Source organism: Bombus impatiens, unplaced genomic scaffold, assembly GCF_000188095.3.
Source record: "Bombus impatiens unplaced genomic scaffold, BIMP_2.2 scf_0517, whole genome shotgun sequence".
In the NCBI taxonomy this organism is placed as follows: domain Eukaryota; kingdom Metazoa; phylum Arthropoda; class Insecta; order Hymenoptera; family Apidae; genus Bombus; species Bombus impatiens.
Genome location: NT_176936.1, coordinates 1,317,289 through 1,344,915, shown reverse-complemented (window position 1 = coordinate 1,344,915; position 27,627 = coordinate 1,317,289). Strand labels below are relative to the sequence as shown.

At 35.7% G+C, this 27,627-nt stretch overlaps 1 protein-coding gene across 2 annotated transcripts in view; it reads right to left on the bottom strand.

Moving 5' to 3' along the window:
• Positions 1–27,627, bottom strand: part of LOC100746621 — a 249,333-nt gene that overhangs the window by 14,054 nt on the left and 207,652 nt on the right. For both annotated transcript variants that reach the window (XM_003491144.4, XM_012388086.3), the window contains one exon: positions 12,883–12,900. In XM_003491144.4, the coding sequence (XP_003491192.1) occupies positions 12,883–12,900 (18 nt within the window). The remainder of the gene's footprint in view (positions 1–12,882; positions 12,901–27,627) is intronic.

Below are 27,627 nucleotides of genomic sequence, written 5' to 3'. Positions count from 1 at the left end.
GCACGTTCCAAGATATAAGAATTTCAAAAGAATCTTTCTCGATTACATTTACCAGAGTTCATCATTTTACCGCGGAGGATGAGGTAAAAATCAACCGGAAAGTTGCACGTTATATTTTCGATCTAATTTCCAACAAGTCGTGTACCTTTCGGAATCGCGTTTAATTTAACAGAGAACGAACGATTCAATTTAAATCTTACCCGGGCATCGTCCTTTTACTGGGATCAGGAATCTTTTCCCATGGCGGATGAGGAAAAAAAACCAAAGCTTCGAGATAAACCTCTATTCGTTTAAATATAAGCCCAGCGCGAGACAGCCGTGGGACAAGGGGCGATGGAATAAATCGACAGATTTTCATCAAGAAGTAACCCTTAGACAGCAAGCTCCTCGTGCGGCCAAGGAGATTCGACCAACGAGGTCTGTGATTGGCATCCCTGACAATTATTTGTTTTCCACAAATCACCGGGGAACGTCGTTTTCCCTTCTCCGGGGCTTTTCACTCTTTTTGTTACTCTCGTTTCCTGCACTTTGAGGTGCGCATTTAGTTTCTTTGTGACATTTCCGCGACGTTGTGAAATAGAATTGCAGAAGCTTTCTAAAAATGTAGGATACGGTATCATCGTTTGAAATAAGACAAGAAGTTAACGAGCTAGATAAGATAAAAAGTTAATTTAAATCGAGTCCACTCGACTTAACTTGTACATCATACCCAAGATAAACTTGTGAATAATAGACAAGCTTTGAAGCTTTTGAAATAGCGTAAAAACAGGTCGTTGTATAGAAATAAGGCTTCGTTTTATAAAAAAGATCTTACTAAACAGTTAAATTATCAAAATTTTTTTCACATAGCGATATCGTTATCGACGAGTTTACTAATGTGGACGTATACTAATTGATTGATGCACTAATCGATAGTACGAGGAAGGAATTCACATTAAAAAAAGATAAATGGAGGGTAAATCCGTGGATAGCAGTGGCGATTATTTCCTCTCGACGAATCACACGAAACATTACGAAGCCGTGTAAGCAAGGGGTTTCCGTCCCTCCTATTTTTTCCCTAGCCATATACTTTCAGGATCAGCAGGAACCTGGCTGCGACGTTTCGAGTTATATCGCCGCCAACAATGAGTCATTGTCAGAATTTCTGAAATAGAACGCAAGCCACCCCTGTCAACTTTATTTCGAGCAATTTGAGCAAGTTCCGCCGCCAGCTAGCAAAGATTAAAAAGGTTTGTTAAAAGGTGCCTTAATGGACGCTTTATGACCATTTAAGACTGGAATATATCGAACGTGGTAAAAGGACTCGTAGTTGAATGTAAATTCTTTTAAAAAACTTTCCTATTATATTCCGATGAAATTGAAAAAGAGAAAAGATCATTCATTGTTTCACGTCGATTCTTTTTTAACATAATTACTTTCACATAGAAAGATTAAACGATTTATAAACTAAGCTATTTAATTATACTTTATATGAGATATGATGGAAATTTAATTATCTCCACGTTTAAATTTATCTTTACGCTTATCCTTAAACAAAATTAAATTAAATTCTAGGACAAATATAACGTGAGTTATAAGAGCGTAAGTTATTTTATAAAATATTCGTAATTTCGTATTTTTAACAAGTTTTTTCAATTTCATATCAATTTTCAGGTATCCTTTATCGTAATATTATAAGCCTATTAGTGTTCCACCCGCGACGCTTAACCTGCACGTGTGACAGCTTGCTCGGCTGAATGAATTTTAATGAAATCCGGTATTAGAGGGTTTGGGTTAGTATTTATCCGACAAATTCAAGTTCCGTTCACGTTGTTCAATCTCTACACATACGTGTCCAGGCTCGGGTTGAACAAAGAATCGATTCCAGTCCATACTCACTTACATTTTACTCAAATTACCAAATAAAATGTTTTACAAATAGAAAGTAGAATTTTAAAAATTATATGGAGTCCTAGGACCTTTCACTTTTCTTTCTCCGCTTTGTGATTATAAAGAAATTAGAATTTTTGCTTCTAAAAACAATATTTAAAACATTTTGTCGCAAAGGAGTTTACGTCGTCAAGATAATATTAAAACACTTCTTTCTGACATCTAAAGATATAATAACTATGTATCATCAATAAGAAATATTTTTTCAGATAGCGAAAGTAAAAAATTTCGTGGAAGATTCATATGTATAATAATTTTATTTAAATTGAAAGTTTCGAAGCACACGTTTAAGTTTAATTTAATAGATTAAATGTTCATTAAAAACGAATTCGTTAATACAAATCTAAAGTCGATGAACTAAAACATACGAAAATTTCATTATTTATAATCCTCTTTTCGTGCAACTGCGTCAACTAGATCGCTTTATCGTTGTCCCAGGGACACAATCTTTTTGTTTTATTTTGCTTTCTTCCCGTACCATGACAGTAGAGAAACTGCTACAATGTGTATGCGACAAAACCTGCCGTCTATATATTTTACTATCACAAATATTACCACTTGGACGGTTCGTGGTCCAGAACGCACCCCCATGCCTATAAATAATATTTCTGTCGGAGCTTTCACCGGCGTTTTCCCGCAATTATTGCGTTTCTCATAACCGATGTCATAATTCTATCCGGTAACAGGGCCATTCGTAACCTCTGTCAGTCCAGTTCATTTTAATGTTTCCTTTTTTCACTTGTATACCCTATTTTTTGCTTTTTCCAGTCTTATGAGTCTCTGTTAAAAATAAAACAAAAATAAGAAAGGAATTAAAAGGACAGAACCTTGATCTTATATCTCAAACGTTGGCTGAAAAATAATGTGTATGATTCAAAATTATACTTCCTTGAATTTCTTATATTCATTACGTCGAAACACCTATTTATATTCATGGTCCTTTGTTTTCCTCTCCACTGTAAAAGATGGTCATAATTTTTACTTCACGAGAGTTTAAGGTGCACTGCAAGGGGCGTATTAGTTACGTGTATTAAAGCTGCTCTTTTAGCACCATTTTTTTTAATGCTACAACCTTTCAGAAGCAACAGAATTTGCATAACAAAGATGAACAAGTTGCTCGGAGTTACGGAAATTTCATTGTTCTGTTTGTCTGCAAGTAAATCGTATATTATCATCAAAAAGGACATTCGCTATAACTACGGCACGATAACAAAGACTATTTGAAGAGAATGTTTGTACTTACGAGTATACTTTTACATATATATACCTAATATAAATAGAATGTTATTTTGTCGCAATAATACATGATTCATTTAAAAAGATCTCTGTCTGATCGGGTTAAGAAGATAGAAGTACGATGACGTTATACCATTGATCCTTATTCCAATCGTAACCTACATACGTCAGTTCTAAATATCGAATGAGAAACCTTTGGTTAGTGAGAAGGATTATCTTTCGAAGTCCTCATAAAGATTTGATTTCGCTACCTGACATTCACGTGACAGTGGATCTAATAAAATTACTCAATCGATATCAGTAAACCTATAGCATGTTTCCTGTTTATACATTCTAATATGTAGAAATAAACATTCGAATAAATCATGCACGATAAAAGGAAAAAATTTCTTTTCCTCTTCATGTGTCATTTTATAAAAAACATTCTTATCACGGCGGCAGTTTATCTTGCATAATGTTCAAATTATCACAGTTTCATGAGTATTTATCGTAACGTTAGTGGTACATTAAATATGCATTTGCGCATATATATGCTAATTAGTAAAAAAAGAATAGAATAGAATTTTCGGGAATTTGCTAAGATTCCACGTGCTGGGCAAAGAATCAGGGGAAATTGCCGCGAGCATTATGTATGCTCTCTTTTCCCATCTCATTTCCTTTCACGAGGAAACTTTTCACCAGCGTATGATAGTTTTGGGCCTGCCTCGGATTTCTACGAGCAATTAAAGAGTGCTCAGGAAGTTTCACCGCGAAACGATGGAAGGAATTATCGTGGAATCTCGCAGCTACTCTTTCCCTCCTTCTTATATCTCGTTTTCAGAATCGAGATTTCTTATTTGATTACTTGAGTAGGATTGCTAGCAAATCCTTGGATTATCTGTCCACGTGTGCGGGCCGATCTTGCAGAATTTTTGTTAGAATTTTAGAAAAACTACAAAAGAAGCGAAAAGGAGAAGGATAAAGAATCAAACAATTAATAAAATTATGTGTTAAATGTTATTAGAACGTAATATGTACTATGTTTGAATACCAACTTCACACGGAATTGAAATTTATTTCTTCAAGAGCGGAGATTTTCTTTGTTCGACGTCAACGAAAATCAAATTACGTGTCGCCTGCGAAAGGATTTTTATCCCTTAGCCTTCTTCTAGATCAAAGGATAAGTTACGAGTATCGTATAAATTGTAAATTCCATTCACCATTTCATCATATTATTGTGTTTTACTCAGAAAATTTTCGTCTCTTCTGGTATATATCATTCGGATAATATTGTTAAAATTACGCTTTCAAATAAACTAAACAATATATATATTTTCTTTACACCAATGAAAGCAAAGATAATCCATTAGAAAGCTAGAAAGGATGTCTATCTCTTTGATTATTCTTAATCCTAATAAAATAATTCATAACAATTCTAGACATATACCTAATGAATGTTTTATACACACTAAATATATTATGACATTTCTGACGAGCCTCCTTCCTCTCACATCTCACTCGTATCTAAAAATACGCTATTATTTCTGAAACTGCAGTGGGTAACTGCAGAAAGGTCAATCATTGACATTTTTCCTTTTATTTAAGCATACGCTATAAACAATACTGTATTACCAAACTGATCTTAAGTATTCACATATATTTACATAATATTGCATGATTGTAATTCAACTGTAGTTTATTCATCCTTAAATATTACTTTCTACAAATCGTCGTCCTAGTTCTTAACTGTTCTAACTCCATTTTTCAAAAAAATTTAATTGACCAATTTACATATGTTTCATTGTTATGAAAAATACAAATTCATGTTTCTACTTAGAAAGTAACAAATATTCATTTCTTTAAGTCCTAACTACACACAACAACATTAAACTTCATGAACTTTAAACTCAGTTTTCTGAGTTTACAAATTAGTGGAGATAGAACATTTAGGAACTAGAGCGACGAAATATCTAATAAAATAAAACTTGCATCAAACGCAAAAATTAGTAACATATTTGCAATTCTACGGAATTATATAGTTCACAGAATTGTTAATTAACAAAAATTGCACAACTGTACGATAATTAGTATCGTGAATGCGCATCCTGTCAAAGGGTTGAAATTCCACGTCTAAAGGCTCGGCACGACAAAGAAACCGAGTTGTCGTCGAAGAACGACGAGCTTTTTGTTAGGCGGCTTGTATGTATGTACGTTGGTCGCTACAAATTAGACGATAGGCGTGCAACGTAACACCAAGTAGTTTGAAACTGGCTGTTAAACCAATGCAAATTACTGCAAGACAATCCCCGGTGTTGCGGGTGGAGGCGAAAGAGGCGTGGACCAGGCGAGAGTTCGTCCTTTCTAATTACGTATCGCAACCCCCGAGAAAGAGGATGGAAAAGCTTAACCAACTTTTCACGAATTAGTACTGCCCTGACTGTGCCCTGCGAATTTCACGTTTCGTAACGGTGTTAATCTCTAACCAATTTCGTAATTTTCGCCTGTGTCCTTTCAATGAATGCTTCTAGATTTGCGGTTCTGTTGGCAAAAATTCATCGCTTCTTTAATCTTTTAAAGCACAAACCGCTCTGAAAATATTTTATTCAACAGATTTTGTGGAAAAGTGGTACAGGTTCATTTTCGTGGTACAGGCAACCACAGTTCTCTTAAGTCAAAGATTTTTATCAGTTGTATCAATATTTTTTTAAACGTCTCATTTTGTTAAGGAATGGTTAATGTTGAAATAAAGGATAGCTTGGTTAAAAAGGACGTAAGATGAGATATTAATTTACGGGAAAATCGTAAGGATCATCGATAACGTTAAACGTGGTAATTAAATATGACGGGGAATTTTGTTAACAACGTTTCATGTATGACCTGCAATTTTACTACAAATTGGATATAATGTAGGTGTAATACCCTGGTGTATACGCAAGAAAGGATATCGAGTTAATCAGGAATATTCATTCCTCCGGGTATCGTTTCACAGCTACGATTAACCTCTATTTCGTACTCGTGCAACACAGAGATTTATATCACAAGCTTATTGTCCGCAATTTCGCTCTTTACGGTGTACGATATCGTCAGTAATTTAATTATATAATTCATAATTATTGTCATAATGGACTTAAAAATCGCCACTAATAAAAACGAATCGATACGACGAGAATAAAATCGAGTTGATTATCCACGATGTAAAGATAATGGAAATAGATATAGAAACCCATATGATGGTCATAAGAAATTTATGGGCAGATTAAAACACAATTTTCACAATTTCTTTAAATGCCACGTTCGCACCTATGTATACTAATTTACATATACGTCCTCTGGAATGAGAAAGAAAACTAATTTTACCGGAACGCTAGGATCTGAATACTACTAGAATTTTAAGGAATTTTATTAGACGTATGCAAACTTAATTTCTGCAAATATTTTTCAACTATTTTCTAGTTAAACTTAACAGCTATTTTTGTTCCGCTACATAATAGAAAATCATTATGTTATATAATTTACGAATGAACATGGATTTGTTAATAGAACCGTAATAAAATGAATGAAATAAAATCATACGTCGCATTATTCTTATTAAATACCTATCCATAAAGAGACATCAAAGTTACGCATATATGATATGTTTTTAGCGAGATATGAGTATCTCGAATAATACTAGTTCTTCGAGATGGGACCCTCTTAAAAGGGTAAGTGGAAAAGGAGGAGATAAATCAGAGTATGAAACATGAAACGACATCAGAGCAAGTGTGCATCTAAGATCTCTATCGCGTATTAACGACGTTCAATTAAGTAAATGGCCCTCTTGTGAATTTTCTCTACCTCGAACCCGGAAGATTAATTACAAATTGAATTGGCTATAGGTATAACGGTGTAACGACTGGTTGTGTTAGGGTATGCACACATACGCCGAAGGGTGTCAGGTTAATTAGGGACATTCGTCCCTCAAGACATCGCTTTGTGACTAGAAGGCTTAACTGGACACGATGCATCGTGACACCTAACAGCACCCTGGCCTATAAGCTTGATCCCCATCGACATACATTAAGTGCACGGATTTCAGATGTCTATCTGACCTGTGTCAAATTAAGTGTTACCTGCCAGAAACGTCAAATTTAATCGATGCGAGAACGACACTGGTTTCCTGTATCAACCGTGACACGAAGGCAGCTATTAAAACATAATGCGCAATTCCTTCTTCTTATCCAATTATTCTATTATTTTTTTATTCCGTTCTAATTATTGCGTTCGATAGATCAAGGAAATGGTAAATGATATTTTTATAAATTTTATTTTATTTCTTTTAATTGCGATTTTTTCCTGTTAGTAGAAATTTCTATTTTTGGGTAATTGTAAGACAGAGGTATTCCATGGGAAAATTATTTTCTTTTCATCTGGAGTTAATGATCAGTAAGTTCACTTTGGCGTGAATTCAATCTGTTCAAAGGATTATAACAACCTCTTTTAAGATAAAGAATTCGACACAAAGCAATACAGAGGAGGCAAAGAATTTCGCAACCATAAACATCGCTTTATCTTCGCCTGCAATGGAATAACCAGAAAAATTCGACTAAAAGAAGGGCAAGGCGAAACGCACGGCGATAATTTCCCATTCGAATATTCAGCGCCATTCTCAGCACATAATTTCTCGATATAATAGTTTTCCGTAAAACGACTTGAATCGCAAAGCAGAAACGTAGGCTCTTAATTCCATTATAAAACTACTACAGACCGGCGATATTTTAAAATGAGATCAAACATATCTGTAGTTAGCTTCCATAAACGGGTGATAAATAAAAATTATTTAATGGAATTGAATACATTGTTCAATTTTGCACAAATCAATATATATAATCCAAAAGATGTTCAGTTAATCAAGCAATGTGGCACAATCACTGAATAATAAATGCCTTTGATACAAATTAAACATGATACTAGGAGGATTAAAGGAAAATGATAAGTGTTATATGTATAGGGGGCGAATGAAAGCGTAGAGAGAGAAGGATGAACGAAGAAGGCTTGGAGGGTGAGAGGTAAACATAGGAAATAAGAGAAAAATGTATTTCTGGAAGTCCGCCCTAACAGACGACTATGTATAATAAGTACAATAATAAATAAATTAATATGATAGTCCAATTAAAAATTAATAATAGTCTAGCCTGCAAATAGTAAAGATCTCGCTTTTTATGATGCTTTTGCTGTGCGATGATCTCACGTTAAGATGCTTTGGGTTTTAAGTTAATACGTCAATTAGCCCTTAAGACGTAGAAGTTTAAAGGATACGTATAAAAACATCTTAACGGTTACTAAACTTCTATCATTGTGTCCCATTCTTTTTCTAAATACGCTAATCAATAATTATACTAATTATTTATAGAAATTTATCGACGATCAATTTTATTATGCCTGTGTTAGTTTGTAAGAAGTTTTGCTGGCTGTTTAATGATATTAAAGAACTCATCTACAGGCTTTTACTCGTATAATTCAACGATTGCAATTGGTTGCGAACTGCTAACAATAAATTGAACGTATGACTTTCATGAATATAACTTCAACAATATGCATTTGCAAAGAACGAACTTTATCGTTGAAAAGAAACAACCTAGCTCGGTAGCTCGATTACATGGGAATGGTTTAATAAATAAAACAAGTCGCTTTGAATATTGGTTCGTCCTTTTTTTATTCCTCCCTGTGCATGCAGGTACCGTTTTCCTTTTATAACGATCGACGAAAATAAAATGTGCACAAAATTTATACATACTGCTTTGAACTTTACGATTGGATCACGGTTCCTCTCAATCTGTAATCATTAAATTGGTCAGAAATTCCTACACTGTTTTTAATAGCGCTTTTAACGTTGCTTTCAGCCAGAACTTTTACCGCCGCGCAGATCCTCCATAGTAGTTTTAAACTGAAATGACCATTTTTGTACGCACTAATACATATGAAAAGGTCGGCTTTGTGAGTGGCGCACTTGTGAACGCTTAATTTTACCAAGTCGAAATACGGCAATTTCGCTCGGGATTTGAAAAGCATCGTGAGTTATACACTGAGCAAATTCGAATGCATTCGGCAATATTATTCGTTCAGTCGCTCATTTGATTTAAAACTGTTTTGATGAAAGGTAATGTCCTAATGAGCTCTTTTCCGAGAAAAATGATTCCAATTCTATGTATTTTTGCACATTTTTCGTCAATTTCGTCATCCATGGGTAAACTAAGACGTAACCAATAACAATTAGAAAATATCAATTAAAACCATGTAACTAGGATTGTAATCGTGAAACTTACGGAAGAAATTGGAACAACGGGAAGAGCAACTAAACACCCAAGTGATTTCCAAATACAATTTTCCGACCACGGATCGTAACGGTGGCAAGACGGAACCGAGAACAGGATCAAATTGATGACAAGCAAGAAAGTTAATCGAAAGCAGATTTTCAAGGTGTTCCTATCCCGATGAGCTGGTTTTACTCGTGTGTTATTCAGATGGGGAAACCCGTGGCAGTTCATATAAAACGCGCTGCAACGAGTTTCGCTAAAAAAGTTGTCCGGAAATTGGCCGCAGATACACGGTTGGCCAGGAAAAAACAGCCGGGTGCAAAAGTGAACTGGGAAAAATAGGTGGAGTGGGAGGACGAAACAAAATGCAACAACGAAAAGCAGGATCGAAAAAAAAGGCAGAAAGGAAAAATATCAAAAGCAATCAATTCCTTTTTAGTCGACGAACAATGTTGCCCGCGGCTTGCACTGCGTGTCGCTTGTGGCGATTCGGGATGCCTCGTGTGCGTTACACGGGTGTGTGTTTTCTATGGCGGCGCACGTTGCATATTTAAAGCAGGGCGCAAGGATGGAATATAAAGTCTGTCCGAAAACACCGCTCTCTCGACCATCCAAAAAGAAACGAGAGTTCGCGGGGCTCATACACCGTTGCGCCAGAAGAATTAATAAAGCAACGAAAAGCAACGTCACGTGGTTTATCGTTGTTGGTTTGGTTGAAAGAAAAGGGCGCCTGGACCGTGCACGTTTCTCTAGCCCACGGTTATAATTCCGTTCCACGCGGCTGCCCCGGCAACGGCCTCACCTGAGCTTATGATTTTTATTCGGGCCGGCGCGGCGCGTCGTATTCCGCTTTTGCACCCGTGCGCGGCCGTGTCGCTCTTTCTCCAGGCCGGTCACGAACTGTCTCTGAATCGTAACAATTAAAGCAAAAGGACCGGGGTGCCGGTTGCGCGGTCACCGCGCCCGTTTTCCAACCTCTCCCGTTCGACTCGCGACCTCTTTGCCCCTGCTCTCTCTCTCCTTCTCCTCCACCTTTTTTCTCTATCTGTCTCGATCTCTTTTCCCCTCTATTCGACCGTGGTGAAAGAACGCGATGAATCGTGGCTGCGTTATTGGATGAAAATTACGCGTGAACGGAGCAGAATTATTCGTTTGTCTAGACTGGAAGCTTGCCATTGATTCTTTGTAAGATTAGAATAAAAGCAGTAAAGACAGAAGAATGAAATGAGAGAATAAAAAGAAGAAAGCTTGGAACAGATCCGAATGCATATAGAACTTACAAAGCATTTTATATAGGTATGGTCAAGCATATTTTAGGAAAAATAAGATTAAAGGGCGGTAAATATCTCTCGCTATCGTTTAATTAATTCTCCGCTTGCCATAAAAATTTTTTGTCCAACTATCTAACGATAAAATCGATACGGCCAGGAACCACGAGATTTATCGCGCGATAAATACTCTCCGATGTGTTTTCCTTCTTAACCTGCCTTAGCGCGAACGTCACAAGCGGATCCTAAATTACACAGAAATTCAATTGGACGCTAGGTTGCGAACAAATAGGACAAAAATGCTGTTTCAGCCGACTTCCTGCGTGTTGTTACTTGAAATATATACCAGAAGGGCATGGCAAGCACCGTGGTCGGACTCTAATAATTATTATCTACGGTCACGTGAGTATAATAACGTTAGCATGCACCGTGCTTTGATAATCGCACGTGCATTGCCTCTTTAACTTCTCTCCATTCAATCAAGCCCGGTCCTTGTTCGCTCCTTGAGCGACCGAGCAAGCGATTAATTGGAGAAATACCTCGACGGTGGAGAGGGAGAAAAAAAAGAATGATTGCGTTTACTCAGCGAGTAATTAAGTGTTAATGTATTCCGTTGTCGACGGTGTTTGCTTGCCGACTAATTAGTTCTGCACGCTTCGTTTGCCTCTATACAACAAGGTAGATTCGTGATTTGTTGCGAAGCTCGCTTTCGATATACGATAAGCATTAAAAATCCTTTAGCCAAAAAATTTCAGGTTTAACTGAAAGAATCCTTTACATTGCGTACTCTGACGCAACATCAGCGTCTTGATTTTGTGACATTTTATTTAACCGAGTTACGTTTCTCGTCTTGGCTTGAAAAACTGCGTTGGCTAGGCGAGACGTTTCGCGGATGGCGAAAATAGCTTTTACTCGCGCAGGAAGTATATACGTTTTAGGAAAGTCGCAGTATTTCGGCATTAGAAAGTAATGCTTCTTAGCGTTTTTAAGAATTTCAGCAGAGGGTTTTAAATGGGTGGATAGACCGAAAAGTTCCTTTGACAACTATATACAAGATCTTATCACAGTTAAATTTTCTGCCGAGTTCATTCAAATGAGGTTTTCTTTCTCAACTATACGGTTAAACCCTTTGGTATTGTCCTTTTCTTGTTACAAGAGAGAAAAAATTATGAAGAAGGGAAATAAATAAAGAAGAAGGGAGAAGAAAACTAATGCGCATATGCGGGTTGAATTAAAACGGGGCAGGCATAGATATTTTAATTTATACCTATGAATAAAATTCTCTCGTCATTCGGGATTTCAAGGGTTAACGTCCTTCAAACTGGATTTTTCGCTGGCGATCGAATTAAATCGGCGTGCCAATTAATTTTGAAAGAATATTGATCACGGTACCCGTGATCTGTTACGCGAATCGTGGAAATAAATTCGTTTTCGCACAAAAATATTCGCTATGAATCAAAAGGTTGCGTTTCTTTTGCGTGGCAATTGTTAAAAGAAAGGAATAAAAATGAAAAAGAATAAATGAATTATAAAAAAACATTGATTATCACCTTCGAAAATTTGAAACGAAGTGACAGAACCGAATTCGAATTCTGGCGAGTTTAATCGATGCCAGGAGGTAATAAATGCATTCATGCATCAACGCGAAACGATACGCAAAAATAAATTAATAAACTTCAATATTGTTGCTGATATTCCTCTTGCGTATCGCGTATGCGAGGCAGAAGTAAAACATTCGGGAAACGGGCCGAGATAATAATTATGATTTACGGTCTGGTAGTTATAATTCCAACATCGACGGCAAATTATATGCCTGCTTTTCAAAATTGCGCGTACACTCAGTGACGGAGCTCTTCATGTACGTGGGCAATGTTGTTCCTACACAAGAACATCAGCTTCGCTTAATCTTCCATCTATAGCCAGCACGATTAGCCGATGGAAAAGTCACTTGCAAATAAATCTAATTTATTTATGAGCAAGTATACTCGATTTATTGAATACGTGTTTTTGGATTAGGTTTGATTAATAGCGATCCGTAAAGTCGTTCCTAGGTATTTGAATTAAACAACAGAAAGATTTCATTTTACATACCCGGTTACCGCACACCACCGTATTTGTAAAACTATGCGAACAGTAATTCAGCGAAATTGTGCATCTCCAATGCAATTCGCACTCACCTATCATAGTAGTAGTCCCTGAAATCAAAAACATAATAAACGATTAGTTCAGAAATTTTTTCAAGAATTTTTAATGGAAGAAAATATATGTATACCATTTCTAAAGCTATAATAGATTTATATTATTTATCGTAATTTAAAATTTGTATATAGTTTGCTATAGTTTCACGATAGGAAATAAAAAAAAAAAGAACCATTCTAAGGTTGTCCAAGTATCCATATTCGTTAACAACAAACGATACAAAATTCAGTGAAATCAATATCTATATTCGTTTGTTATATGTATAGTTCAAGCACAAAATAAACTTCAATCGACGGAAACATTTTTACACTTTCAAAAAGTACACCAATATCATGAACAAAGAGAAAAATGGGATCGTGTTTCGCCATACCGAAACAAGAAACCGATGGAATAACGATCAACGTTTGAAATGATGAAACATCAAACGAATTCGAACGAAATAATAAAGAAATGTTGTAAATCACTCGCAACAGATTATTTATAGGTTCATCAAACAGATTCGTGTATGTCACGATTCTGAAGATCGTTACATTGCGATAACGCTTAATTTGCATTAACGATTGAATCGCGTAGTAAAGTCACAGTTCAATCACTGTTTAGTGTTTCCTGAATCCGTCGATGTACGTTAGTGTTCACGTTCCAGTCACGTTTCTGTGTAGTGAATGACACTTCAACGGTGATCGAATCGTGACTAAACCGCTGCGCTGCTGCAAGTCAAATCGAATGTCACGCGACATTCATTTCTTTTCTGTACTTGAAATTCGGTACTTTAAATGCATTCTGCTTGTATCTTTTAAAGTATTACGCTACGAACTAGCGAAAGATTCCTTTCACCCAATTATTTCTTAAGACGTCGAAGATAATCAATTTTAGTTGCTCACAGATCACATACGTATATTGAAATTTCATTCTCTGTTACTGCCTATACCTTTTTATTGCGTATAGTTTTCTCAGTTTGTTCTTATTGTAGAGCGACAGTTTTAAAGAAAATAATGCAAAGACCGTTAAAATCAATAGAAAGAAGGAAAGAAGATTAAAGAGGAAGAAGAGATTTTAATCAAAAAAATATGAGAACTCAACGATAGATATAAAACATCTTTCATCACTAATGTTCTATCACAAGCTATTAAACGAACTGTAGCGTGCAACAGATGTTCTTAAATATCTAGTAAGTTCATTGAGATGGAAAAATCGGAGTTGACCCGTGTCGAATCGACTAAACGATAGATTCAATGATGCGAGTTCATTTCTGTGCTGCTAGGGATATTGATTTGTTTGAAATGGTTTTCGAGGAACTTGCTACGCTTTTACTAAATCGATCGCTTGCATCTTTTACACTAATAGGTGTTGCAGCTTTCATGTCTTTCCAAGAAACGTGTATAGTAGAAATAAAACTATATCTTTCTTCCTTTTTACAACATTCTATACCGAGACAACTGTAATTGTAATTTTCCAGTCGAACGAGTTTTTTTCTTTACGTAGCGAAAGAAGGAAATGCTTACGTGTTCTTAGAAAGCCACGAATAATTGCGTCTATTTATACAAAGCGTAACGTTTCATTCGTTTTGCGATACTTAAGGTTATCGGCCATTACGCGGGGATTACTGCGAATTACACAGTCCTATCCACAGGTGATAAAACTAGAGCGACGCGAAAGAAATGGTTAACGAAGAAAAAGGAATGGAGAAGAAAGGTAAACGGATTCAGTCACAACAAATCAAAAGTAACAGTAGTTTCCTCGTTGCTGTTTTAAGGAAATACGAATGTCGGTAGTAAAACTTTTAATAATGTTTATTAATTATCAGTATATATAAGAAGATAATAGAACTGTGTAGAAACATTGTTTCAGAAATTTCTGTCGAATTCTATTGATTATTATCGTCATAAATAATTTTGTAAAATAATTGGAAGTATCGAGAGCATGTAAAGGGAGCTGTCCTTGAAGTTAATTGAATAAAGAAACCACCTAATTATCGTTTTTCACCGTTTCAAAGGGTTTAATATGTGACAAGTTTACCGGTAAGTGGTATATTATTCACTTAACCGCGGACAGCGGTTCTTTGAGGATGGGTCAGCGATTTAAGAGAAAATTGCCAATTACTTTACTCCCTGTAAGTACTCGAGGCTGATACATTCTGGGCATCGAGGCGTTACTTACACCGATACTTTAAGAGACAAAGTAAGTAAGAAGGTGCAGACTGGACAAGCAGTTAAGGAATTACATGAGAAAAATAAACTTGATGTCGTTGAGCTTGAAATAAAATTACTAATTTTAAAAATTGAACTGAGGTCCGATTAATCAAGACACGTCACTTAACATTAAGGGAAAGAAATATTACAAAGTTTGATCGACGAAACGTATAAAGTTTCTTTGTTCATTCTACTTATTTCTGTAAAAGAGAAGAATTTGCCTCCTCCAGTTATTCTATTATACTATTATACTATATTATATTATATTATACTTATTATATTATACTATTTTATCGCTGGTAAACATGTTGCCGACAAACGCTTTTTCAGGTATTGACAGACACTTATCGAATTAATCGATATAGAAGGAAGAAAATTGCTGATAATGAAGAGGAGAAGGACGATAATCGAATTTGTGCAACGATCGACCGAACGAAAAGTGTTTCGGTCAATAAACGGTCCATTAGTTGCTGTTTAAATACACGATTTCTGCCCCTAAAAGAGAGAAAACGAAGGACGTTGACCATGAAATACCGACGAAAGGATCGACTTCAGAGAAAATTGCCAATTACTTTGATTGCTTTGCTGTGCCGGTAGTTTTGTTTGGCAATGCTGTAGGTAATTCTGTGTCTTCGTACATTAATGTAAAACGCTGAGAGACATCCTACAAGACTTTCAGCTTAAACAGAAGGAAAGTTCAAGCTAACGAATTGGCTCTTCGAGATTCACTGAATATTAAATGTGCAATTGATTAGTTTGATAAATCATTGGCTTATTTCCATAATGCCGAGAATCAAAATGAAAGTAATATTAATATTCTAGTGTCAATTAGCTGGTATAAAAGTAATTCTGCAGATAGAATAAAATTAGTTTAATTGGCAGGTTTGCATTTAAATATCGTTCTTAATTAATTTGTAAAAATATTAGTAACCAGAAATAAGAATTATAATCATTCAATCGCACAATATTCAATGAAATATGAAAGATATTCTTCTTTAAATATTATTTCCAACTTACTTCCGCGCAAGATTTTTCCAACAGTTCATTATTTCTACAGAGTGTAGAAAGAAATATCGACCAGATTCAAAGAGCGCGCGTGAAAAAAGAAACGTCAGAAACTGGGAAACGATCGCGAATTCATGACCTAGAATGTCTGAATATTATTCTCTGGTCGAAAGCGTAACTACGACAGTTCTGGCCGTACAGCGATTGGACACGAATAGCAAATCGATTGACGATTACTGAAGCGCATAATTCGAAATACAGGGTTTACCAAAAGATCCGAACTTTATTCGACTATTACTTGATAAATTCAGGCGAAAATGTTGCGAAGGAAACTGCATCGGTTATGAACGAAAGGAAAAAGCAAAAAATATATATCTTTACAGAGCATCGTACAGAGTACTGAATTCACGTTTAAATAAATATTCAACTTACATTACATTTACATTTTTATATAACGATTTTATATTCCTGTTTTTAGTAAAAACATCTACGTATTTCGTACAATTTATGAAACCCGAAAATGTAAAATACAATGGAACAAAATATATCTATCTATCTATTGTTTGCCATGTTTTAATTGTGTTTTCATCATTAAAGCGTGGGAGAAACACTGCGGGATTTAACTGAAAAAATGATGTTTCGATGAAGTTTGGAATGATAACCTTTTTAGCTTTAGCCATTCTAGTATATAATTGTTAACTGAATATTTCATATTTATTTTGTTTACTGCTGTTTCGATTGCTTTGTAATTATTTCGTAATTTTACGAGTGAATTTGTATCTATCTATTGATAAAATTGCACGATTTAATTAGAAAAACAGAATCTGAAAGATATGAATGCAAAAATCATTAAACAATTAAAAAATATGAACTGTTAATAGCCTGTCGGCGCCGGGGAAATATTCATATGTCTTAACGTTAGATTGAAAATTGGGAACAGATGCATTCAAAGCGCCACGAGAGGAAAAAAAGATAAAAAAGAGGGAAAGAGGGAGGAAACTGTCGATGTGCAGAACGGTTAGCGTGTATCGAAAAATGACGGTGTAATTATGGGGCCGATTGTTCCCGGCGAATTCTTTGTTATTCAAACTTTCGGTCTTTACTTTGTACAGTTTTTTAGATGAAAAAATATGGCCTGTCCACGATTTTTCATCATAGCTGTTTGAACGTGAAAACGAAGCAGGAGGAGAACATGGTGTATTTAATGGCGCAAATTTTGTTGCACTCTCTTTATGCGCGTGCTTTTTGCATACGATATGAGTACCTTTTTTTTATATCTTTTTTATATGAGACCGTGAATAAAGGATATTGTAATCTACATGACACGATTGTATCTTCTGTAGTTTCAAAATATTAAGAATCATCTTTTAACAGTCTTTTTCGATAATAATACAATATTGTTGAAGAGCCCTTTTAAGGAATAAAGGAATAAAATTTTTCAGTGAGAAAAGTAACTGTACAGCCGATAATTAATAATCAAACATATTACTCGCGTCAATGAAAGCTTTGTCGGTTATAAAAATTACAAACGTTCACGTCCTAGGGTTATGTTACGCAGCTACGCAAATTCACATGCGGACTCGTATTATTTATCGAAATGGTCATTTATATGGTCGATTTAAATTCATTGGTTTTATATATTCATTTAGATTCACGCGATCAACATCTGTTGCCAACTCGAGGTCGTCTGTTCAATTTACGTTAGTTTAATTAACGAACGAACTTGAGTACTTTTAGTTTGCTTTAAACAACATGTAAACGGTTTTAAATTTCACTAGAATTGTTTAATTAATCCCATGCGTTGGAAAATGCGTGAAAATTTACGAGGACTTTCCTAAAATCTCACCGCGTTCGCCTAACGTTTATCGTTGCTCGACGACTTCGGTTATGTGCCAGCGCGTTATTTTTTCGCCCCATTTTCAAACAGACTTTTCCCTCCGTCCTCTTGATAATTTCAGTTAACTGCATCAATTTAAAAATACCAAACGACCACTTGGTCGACTGATGAAACGGTTTTATACTGAAATCTCATGCAGGATTTTAGCGTAACTACTGATACCATATTAACGACCCTATATTGGCTCTTTGACGTGACACTAAACGATCGGTAGGATGAAAATATGATGAGGTAGACGCGTGTCATCCATAATATAAGTTAACAGCAGTTCGTGACCTACTAATTTCAACGAATGAAATTAAACGAGGACTACGCGGGTAAGAAAACGAGGTTCGTATCAGTTGGAGCAAGGAAAAAGAAAGAGAAAACAAACAAACGTTAACGCTTAAAATTCCTCGCTCGGAACACAAATGTATGTTGACACTGGAATTTTTGTTTTCAAGCGTTTCACGAAAATATTTCCTACATCAATCATAATTATTTATAGACGCTATACGAAATAGAACAAGAGTTATTTATGCGTACAATTTTACCAACTGTGTAATAAAAATATTATCACAATATGTACATAAAATATTTCTTAAATATATCGTATCATATAAATTTCGATTCAATAAAATTTTATAATAATGCAAATGCTGTTGCAGTGAATATTTTGGTCTGATAGGTGTTGTAGTTAACGTTACAACATGGTAATAAGCTATCGACAATTGCCAGGGCTATTACTTATAATAGTCCAATATCAGTAGCTGATGCTGAAGTATCCAAGATCAGGATAACCGATATTATCGACACATACACTGTTTAGGCTGAACAAGACGTGACAGGAAATTTAATAGCGATTAAGTGCTCTCTAAATTCGTTAATGCATGCTGAAGTAGCGAGTTAATTAAATCTGGCCTGAAATCTCATTTCCTTGCAATATTTTAAATCGCTCTATCTTTAATATTTGAAACTGCCATCTATCTTTATGAAGAATATTCATTATTTATTTGCAGAAAGAATATTTTAGTTTGCAATATAGATTGTTCTTCTTCCGAATTAAAATCTAGTAAAGTTTAGATCATTTTTTTAACACCCTTTATCTACCATTTATAAATAAGCTTTTATAAAATTCTAAATCTCATTTGTTTGATAGCAAATAATATTACGTATTATAAATGTTTAGAAAAGAAAGACAATACGATAATTATCGATGAGTTTTGTACGTACCATTTGGGTCGTTCGCGGCGAGTGTGTGTTAAACCAGGCACATATAAACACGCGCACGCATACAAATCACTATTTTCGACAATTGAATCTCTTAATCAAATCGTGCAACAAATTACGATTCGACTCAATTGCACTCGACGAGCACTTCTTCTGCTTTTGACCGGAACGAGAGCTCGTGTGGAACTGATTGCGAATAAACATAAAGTAATTCCACAGCCTCGACCTTGATGTTTCTAATTTCATACTGAATATCGTTCTCACTTACCCTCCTTTTCACAGTCGTTCATACTTAAACTATATTCAAATTATAAAGTTTTATGGTAATGTCTTTCTGCTCTGTATTTTTTAATGTGAAAAAAAATCCATCCCCTTTATTCATCGTCACAGTTAACAAGCGAAGACCACATGGGGAAAAACAGTTTTGTTGTATACCACTTCGTTTATCATTAGCCAAAATCTCTCGTGTCAATTTATGACGCGACTGAATTTAAATTGGATTAATGGACAACACACTGAACTCTAAACTTGCTCCTCTATAAAAAAGAATGAAAAGTATGAATTATATTTCCCGTTGTGGTTTTGCAAACAAAAAGCTACTACATGTACCTCTGCAAATGATATGTGTATTTTACATACAATTTGTAATTGTAATCGAGTCACCTGATTCATTGGAAAAATACGAGTAGTTCCAAAAAAAAAAAGATATTGCCAGGTTGTCTTGGGATATTTTCTTTATGTAACATGGCAAATCTCATTTAAAACACGAGACCTCTTGCTCTCGGTTAAACCGTGTAAAGAGGACTTTTTGATTTCTCACGTAGGAAAGAGACGGCCACGGTTTCCTGCATCCGAGCATTGACTCGTTATCGTAACATTATCGGTGAATGGTCAAAAGGGGTCGCGGAAAAGGACTCGAACGTGCAAAAGAAGCAAGTGGATGGAAAAAGGAAAACATCGACTCTCGACGGTCATGGGGGTTTCAGGGAAAAAAAGAAGAGTGTGTCAGTGCAGTAGAAAGTGGAAATGGAATACGAAGCGAGCAAACTTCTACGAATCTGGTTCTTCCTGGAAACCACCGAATGGCCGACGCTGATTTTCAAAAATACTATGCGCGATTGTTACGTAATGAAGGGTAGCTAGGTTTTCGAAAAATCTTGCAGTCGAAACCGTGGGTCAAGTTCGTCGTCACGAAATATTTTCATTTTACTGGCTGCGTGAAAACAATGGTTATTGGAAATATATTTCGTGGATAAAAATTTGTAGACATTGTGTGAGGTGTATAAATCAACTTTTAAGAGTTATCATGGAATGACGCAGAATTTAGGAAATTTCTTAAGCCAGGTAAAGAAACGTTGTATGAATTGATACGGCACGAAGTGCTGGAGAAACCGCAAAGAGCGAATGAATTTTTAGGTTCTATCGAAACGACTAACCTATTGCACTATTTCTAGCTGATACCTTTGACTCGTTATCGTGACGTTTTCGTTGAGTGCACGAAAAAGACTACGATGAAACGATACAGCGGAAGCGAAGAAGGTAAATGGTATTTTCGTAAAAAGAAACAGAGACGCGAAAGAATACTGAACAGAGGAAAAACGCGAAAGAAATCTAAACGTGGAATTCGCAGAAGCTTGCTTCCGTGCTTAAAACGCTTCTTTGCAGTGCGTTTATAAATTTAAAATATACAATATTCAACAATAATTCATAATTTTAACAGAATACACTGATCATTTCAATATATATCTTTGCTATGTAAATCAAATAATTTTGGTAAATACATCAATTCTAAATAAAATTGCGAAGTTACTAATATTGTTTGACAGAAATTATCACATTTTCCTTCTTATTACTGTTATCGTACAACATGAAAATACTACGGAAAAATTTCAGTTATATCAGGAAATAGTTAGTTATTTTATTGACATTTAGCAAGATCGAAAATTAATAATTTTATAATGTTATTCCAGGGAAATAAGAATAGAATGAGCGTCTATCGAAAAAATATGTCTGGAAATAATCGAAATAATTCATACTTAATGCCCCGCAACAATGCACCTTAACCTCATTCAAGATTCTATTATCGTGTGTAAAATATCCACGCTTGAAAATACTTTAAACTTTTATTTCCGTAGAGTGTAATTCCCTTCCTTGGGGAACTGGTATCTGACTTTCTCCGGAAAACTCGTCTCATTATCTTAATATTACTACGAAATGAACAAAGGAGTTGCAGGGAAAAGTAACGCAGAGCTCAGAAAGTGTAGGATAAAACAAAGAAAAAGAAGCAAGGAAAGATGAAACAGAAAAAAGACAGTGTAATTCAAGTAACAACAAAGAAACTGTGCTCTTCCTGTTCCAGCTCGAAGATGTTCTCTGGCCGGATTTGCATTATCTACACAAAAATAAAGAACTCGCTAACTTCGTGTTTCTAAATTCTTAAACTAGAAAATCATATTCTTACAGACTTTAAGTCGAATTAGAATAAATTTTTTGATTTTCTAATGTACAAGGGGCGGTGATTGTACTGTAACCGGGCAGGCGGCGATTCTACGTGAAAAAAGAAGTCGGAAACATAGAATAAAATTTTTTTGTATGAAGTTTCGTTTTTGAAGAAATCGAGTTCGAAAATTTGTCAACTATACTTTAACTTAGCTATGAGTAAATAATTCAACAGGAGGTTATTACACATATGAAAATAGATCAAAAGTATGAAATAAAGTTTTTCCGTTTGAGGCTGCATTTTCAAGGAAATAACGTTTCAACATGTTTAATTAGGAATTGGTATTATACAGTTCCACGATACATTTTCAAATTTATTTTTCTCGAAAATGAAGCATCTTATGAAAAAATTTTATTCTATATTTCTGACATATTTTCTACTATTCTTACTATTTCTATACCTATTTTTACTATTTTCTACCAAATGTACGTCGATTATTTACTCTTGTTGAGTCTGGAATTAGCCAAGTTAATGTATGTTCTTCAAATCTTCAAAGTCGATTTTCTCGAAAACGGAGCTTCAGGCTAAATGTATATTAATACATTTAACACAATTAATATAATTAATACCAAATCTTTTTCTTACTGTTCACATAGAATCACCTTACATCGTTGTATAACTAACTTTTTTTTATATTTAACATATTGTAAAATTCCGCTCATCCATTCAGTTAATGTCTTGTTTGAGGCAATATCGTTCTTTCGTTCTGATATTTCACTGAACAGCTGAAACTCTCAGATTCCAAAATATAATACTTTAAAAGTCCTACTGCACCACGCGTTATCTTACTTTGAAAAAAGATAGAAACTTTTCACGAGATTCCTATAAAATTTCCCACCGACGACCAACTTATTTCCGAAAGAAAACTTCTATATGAATAACCAACACATTCGAACGTTCCTTAAAAGGGCTCGACTGGTTCCAGTGACACATAAAACGTACCCAGAGGTCCTTTAACGGAGGCAACACAAGGAATCCGGCGGAATGTTGAACATAGGAACGCACAGTGAGGGGCCAGAGAGCGGTGACTGAATCAGAATGCGTGAATCGTCGGAGTCTGTTTTCTGGCTGAGTTCAGCGCGAACGTGATTTTCGAGCACTCAAGCGAAGTGGAGAATGGTGTCCACAGCACGTGCCTCTAGGCTAATCCAGCCATCGTCATTCGCGACTGACTCCATTTCGCTGTACGTACTTCTGCATGGCTTGGTATAGGGATGAGGCTACGAAAAAGAACCACTCATCGGTCTGTTCGGTGGTTTAACCGAGGAGACAGATCCTGGGAAGGTCAACTTTTCCCCTGATCATCCTGACGCGATTACTTTGCACGCTATCAGCTAGGTATTCCGTATCTATAGCTCGGAAAATTCGACTTCTACTCGCGTCTCGGTGATAATGCGAATTCCAGATTGACTATGGCTATGAAATATCGAGTAAGCAAGTGAAAATTAAGTAGACAACTGGTGGAATCTTTTTCTAACCTATTTAGAAAATTTAGGAAAGTTAGTGGATAATAAAACGTGGTAAAATTTCATTGACTTTGGATGATCGATGAATGGAAACAACGACGCCATACATTGTCTTTACGATCTTTAGACTTTGGAATTTTTTCGCTCTGTTTAAAATCAACTCTTTTCAAAAGCTTTTTAATCAAACCAACCCTCGTGGAACTTTCAGTTACCTTATTTATTATTAAAACGCCAAGGAGTTCCGAAAATTTTCAGCATTTTACAAGAATTAGAGCCAGAAAGTTTCACGAAGTAAGGAGATTCTTAAAGGTTCGGACAAATGAAAAGCCACTTTAAACTCATTATATAGGGGTAATATGATAGGAAGAATATAATCACACTATTAAATACACCTGTAACGTAATTTCAACATTTTTCAAAACTACACTTATCAACTTATCTATTTCAATAGCGGATAAAAGGTGATAAAATTCGATATCTGAATTCACTTTCTTCTGGAACGTCGAAGGAACTTAAATCATAAATAATTTCGGAAAGAAAATGTATTCTGGGTTGATCACTTTTTAAGAACCTTCATTCTCTCACGCACGTTCTATCCTAGTCTTCGAAATTACGTTATAAGGGTTCCCCTACATTGAACTCATTCCGCAGGCGTGACTTTCGAGATGAGTCGACTGGGTAGAGGAAGGAATTCTTTTCAAGATCGCCTCCAAGAATTTCAATAAAAGCTCCGTAAAGGTGATAGTTCACCATCCAATACATTTTGATATCACTCGTTCAGAAAGTCAGATCGTTTGACCAAGTGCTACTCCCTTTCTAATCCACGACTCTTGCCTAGCTCCGAAAATTCAATCTTCTGAAAACCTGCCATTCTTACTTTAAAAATTTTATTCGTCAAAAAAGAATAATATTTATCGTGGATAATTAACTACGAAAATAAAAGAGAAGCTTTGCTACATAAATTACGTACATAATAAACTTATTCAAATCATTAGGTGTTTGAAAGATTTATAATGAAACCATCAAATCTAATTCTGAATCCTCATGAATAATTCTATTACCGACAATACTTATGAATTTGGAAGAACGAAACTAGTTCGTTGTTAACTACATGTGATTAAAATTTGTACGAAAATTTCATGTGCGCATATCAATTAAATAACAATTCGTTTAAGAGAGATACGAAATTCTCAGGGCACTATGGCTTTTATCGATTCGATTGAGCCACGCTCGACCTGTTATCACACGTTAGCGATTTATCATTGGCAAATCGTTGCATTGATTAACTCTGACGTCAGCACTGGAAACACGTATTTACAATGCATTGGCCGTGACCGACGTGCTTCTATAATTCTCTGGCAAGTTTTCACCTCCCTTGGTGCCGTCGCGTCGCCCTGTATATGTACGTAACCATCACAATTATTGCAGAGTCGGTCATCAATCTGGTGTTTCCATATCGGAAACCCGTGGGTACATTCCAAGCGAATTTAGAGGAACTAACGCGTGACAGCCAATATTGACAATCGCCAGCGAGCAAACCAACTGTTTCCTGCAATTAAAATGAAACGCTGTTGCTATTTTAACGCTATCCCTTTTACGTTATTTAAGCTTCTCTTATTTCACTTTGCCTCCTACAAACGAGAAACTCATACACTGCTTTCGATATTGGTTTGTTCGGAAAGTTTGTAGCGAAACTGAGGAGAGACTTTCTTTATGATGAATCGGTTCTAGCTTCGTGATTGTTGTTTTGAAAATTTTACAATCCTTTCGGTGATAAACTCTTTCAATTAAATTTTTGCGGTCTCTCAACGTATTTCAGATCTTTTTAAAAATAAATGATAATTAAACGATGCTATATCGAATGTTCTATTTTTATCGAATAAAATATCATCGTGTTCTCGATCGAGACTATTTATAATAAATCAGTGAACGACGCGACGCTTGATCGTGCTATGATAATTAGAATGGCGGTCGTATCGATTTGAAGTCAGAATGTCGTGCATAATTGATCATTGAAAACGCTATGCATTCCGGGTAAAATAAATTGCGCCATTATCATGCGATCTCCAATTAAGGAAAGCTACTTTTAGCCAAATATATCACGTCGCGATAAGTCTTGCTTCTTTAGTCAATCTCCGGATTGTCTTGCATATATTTGCATTTAAAACGGTATTTCTTTCCTGTCGCAATTACCGGAAACAACGGCTGGCTCAATATGCAATCCTCGACGAATTGTTGGCCACAAACGATGGCTGAAGGATCGCTGTTGCTCTAAGAAAAACTTCTCGTCTCGATTGTAATAATAAATTGAAATTGCATTTTACAACTGGATTAATGCCAAAACAAGAGACAACTTTGTTTCCTGAAAAATTCAATAGGACGGTTGATAGAATTTATTGAAACACGCATAAAGTTACTGTTTACCAGGAGCAATTAAAATTCAAAATTGTGTAGCATTATCTAGCGATAAAATGGAATGGAATAATTTAATAATTTCATTCGTTTCATATTTTCTTCTCGTAAAGCCCAGCGCACGAAAACTACTCAACGAAATTGGATTACACTCCTGCTCATTTTAGCCAATTTTAACGCAAACCTTGTACACAGTGTACTACCACTTATCGTGATTCTCTTCGTACGTCATGCTTAATTTTAGCCGAGGGAACTAGAGGGACCAGGGATCGTAATATTTTTGGACCTAGATACCAAATGCAATCGATATCTACGACAAATATACTTATCCATATAAGAAATCCAGGGTACTATCTTTGTGCTGGATTATTTGATGATTTTGATTGTTTCCGGCAATTGATATGGTAGAATTGAAACAGTTATTCATTATGAATGTTTTCTTGCTCAATAACGATATATTGAATGTGACATGAATTTAAATACAGCAATTCAAGAGAAAGATCCGGAATTTATTGAACAAGAAGATATCTCCCGACGCTTGAAGATTTTTATATTCCGATTAGCACCAGAAGAATAATTCCTAAAATTCTAAGAAATCTTCTAGCGCTGATTATATAACCAAGCTTCTCCATTAAAGTCCGGAAGCAGCGAATTCTGTAATACTTCATTAGCAAAATTTTCGATAGGTTAATGGAGCTTAAAGTGGCTCGAGTCCTCACACATGAGATATTGAAATTTCATTCACACATACACAGGTAGACACTTGGTTCAACGAACTTGGTTGAGGGGAGAAGCAAGCAGTAGCCGGCACTTGAGTTGGCTATTATTTCGAGCTACGGCATTTCACAAAAAGGGACGTGTATCGATCAAAGAAGGCAGGGGCGCACGAATCGGCCAAGACCCTCAATAATCGCGTAATTGAATGCTAACGATGCTGAAATGTTGGTAGAACTCGCCCGACTGATCTGCAAATATACTCATCGGCGTTTCACCACGACCGGGGAGACGTTGTTTGTGCTCGTGCGGCCTGTGTACCGGGACCACAGAGGGTAGAGAGAACCGAGCACTCGCAGCCAGACGAAGCTTATCGAATACACGACGAACGAACAATCTTCGTTGTATATCCGATGGACAGGGTATACTTGAAATTAACCCTGGTGAACGAAGTGCGGCCGCGAGCAATTACGGGCCAGCCATGTCTGATAGGCTAATGGAGAAACCGAGGGGGTGTGAAGTAACTCACAGGGAAGCCTGCAGTGAATTAACGTTGGGGAGAACTCGAAACCGAACTGCTTTTTTACCTCTAGTTCTGTCGATGCAATATGAAAATTAATCGATCGATGATGTCGTAAGTCGACAATGAACAGGCAACTTAGAGGCTTAATTTATTATTTCTCATTGCGAAGAGTATAGTATAGTAAGAGTATAGTATAGTAAGAGTATAGTAAGTAATATTTTGATGTTTAATAGTACCAAAATAAAGTAAAGCAGCAGGATAAAGTAAAGTAAATTACGCGTCTGACTACGAATATATGAATATCCATCATCTTGCAAATATTTTTCGTCATCGACAATACTTCATTCCATGCAGAATGAACATACAATTAAAGTTTATGCGAATGCGCAATTTGAAACAGGACGTTGAAGTGAATGTTCTGCTTTAATAACGCTAGCTTTACGTTTAAAAATAACACATTATAGAACAAAATTATTTCAATCACATATTTACCCTCTTTACCTAACTTATATATTGCTTAAATATTTTGTAATAGCTGTAGGAAAATTATACGTGGACTAATTAAAATTGGCTAAATATCGCGATTTATTGACCCTTTCGTGACAACAGCTGCAAAATAATATTTAATGACGCAATTATCACCGGCATTAAACGAGATACGAAAGGGACATTAAATTTATCGGAATATTAACTCTACAGATGTCACTAATCAATGTTGTTTAACACATAGTGGGGGGTTCCGAGTTATGCAGCGGTTTGTGGTAAGCCAAACGTTATCGAGCAACGCATTCAGATACGAATAGCGTAG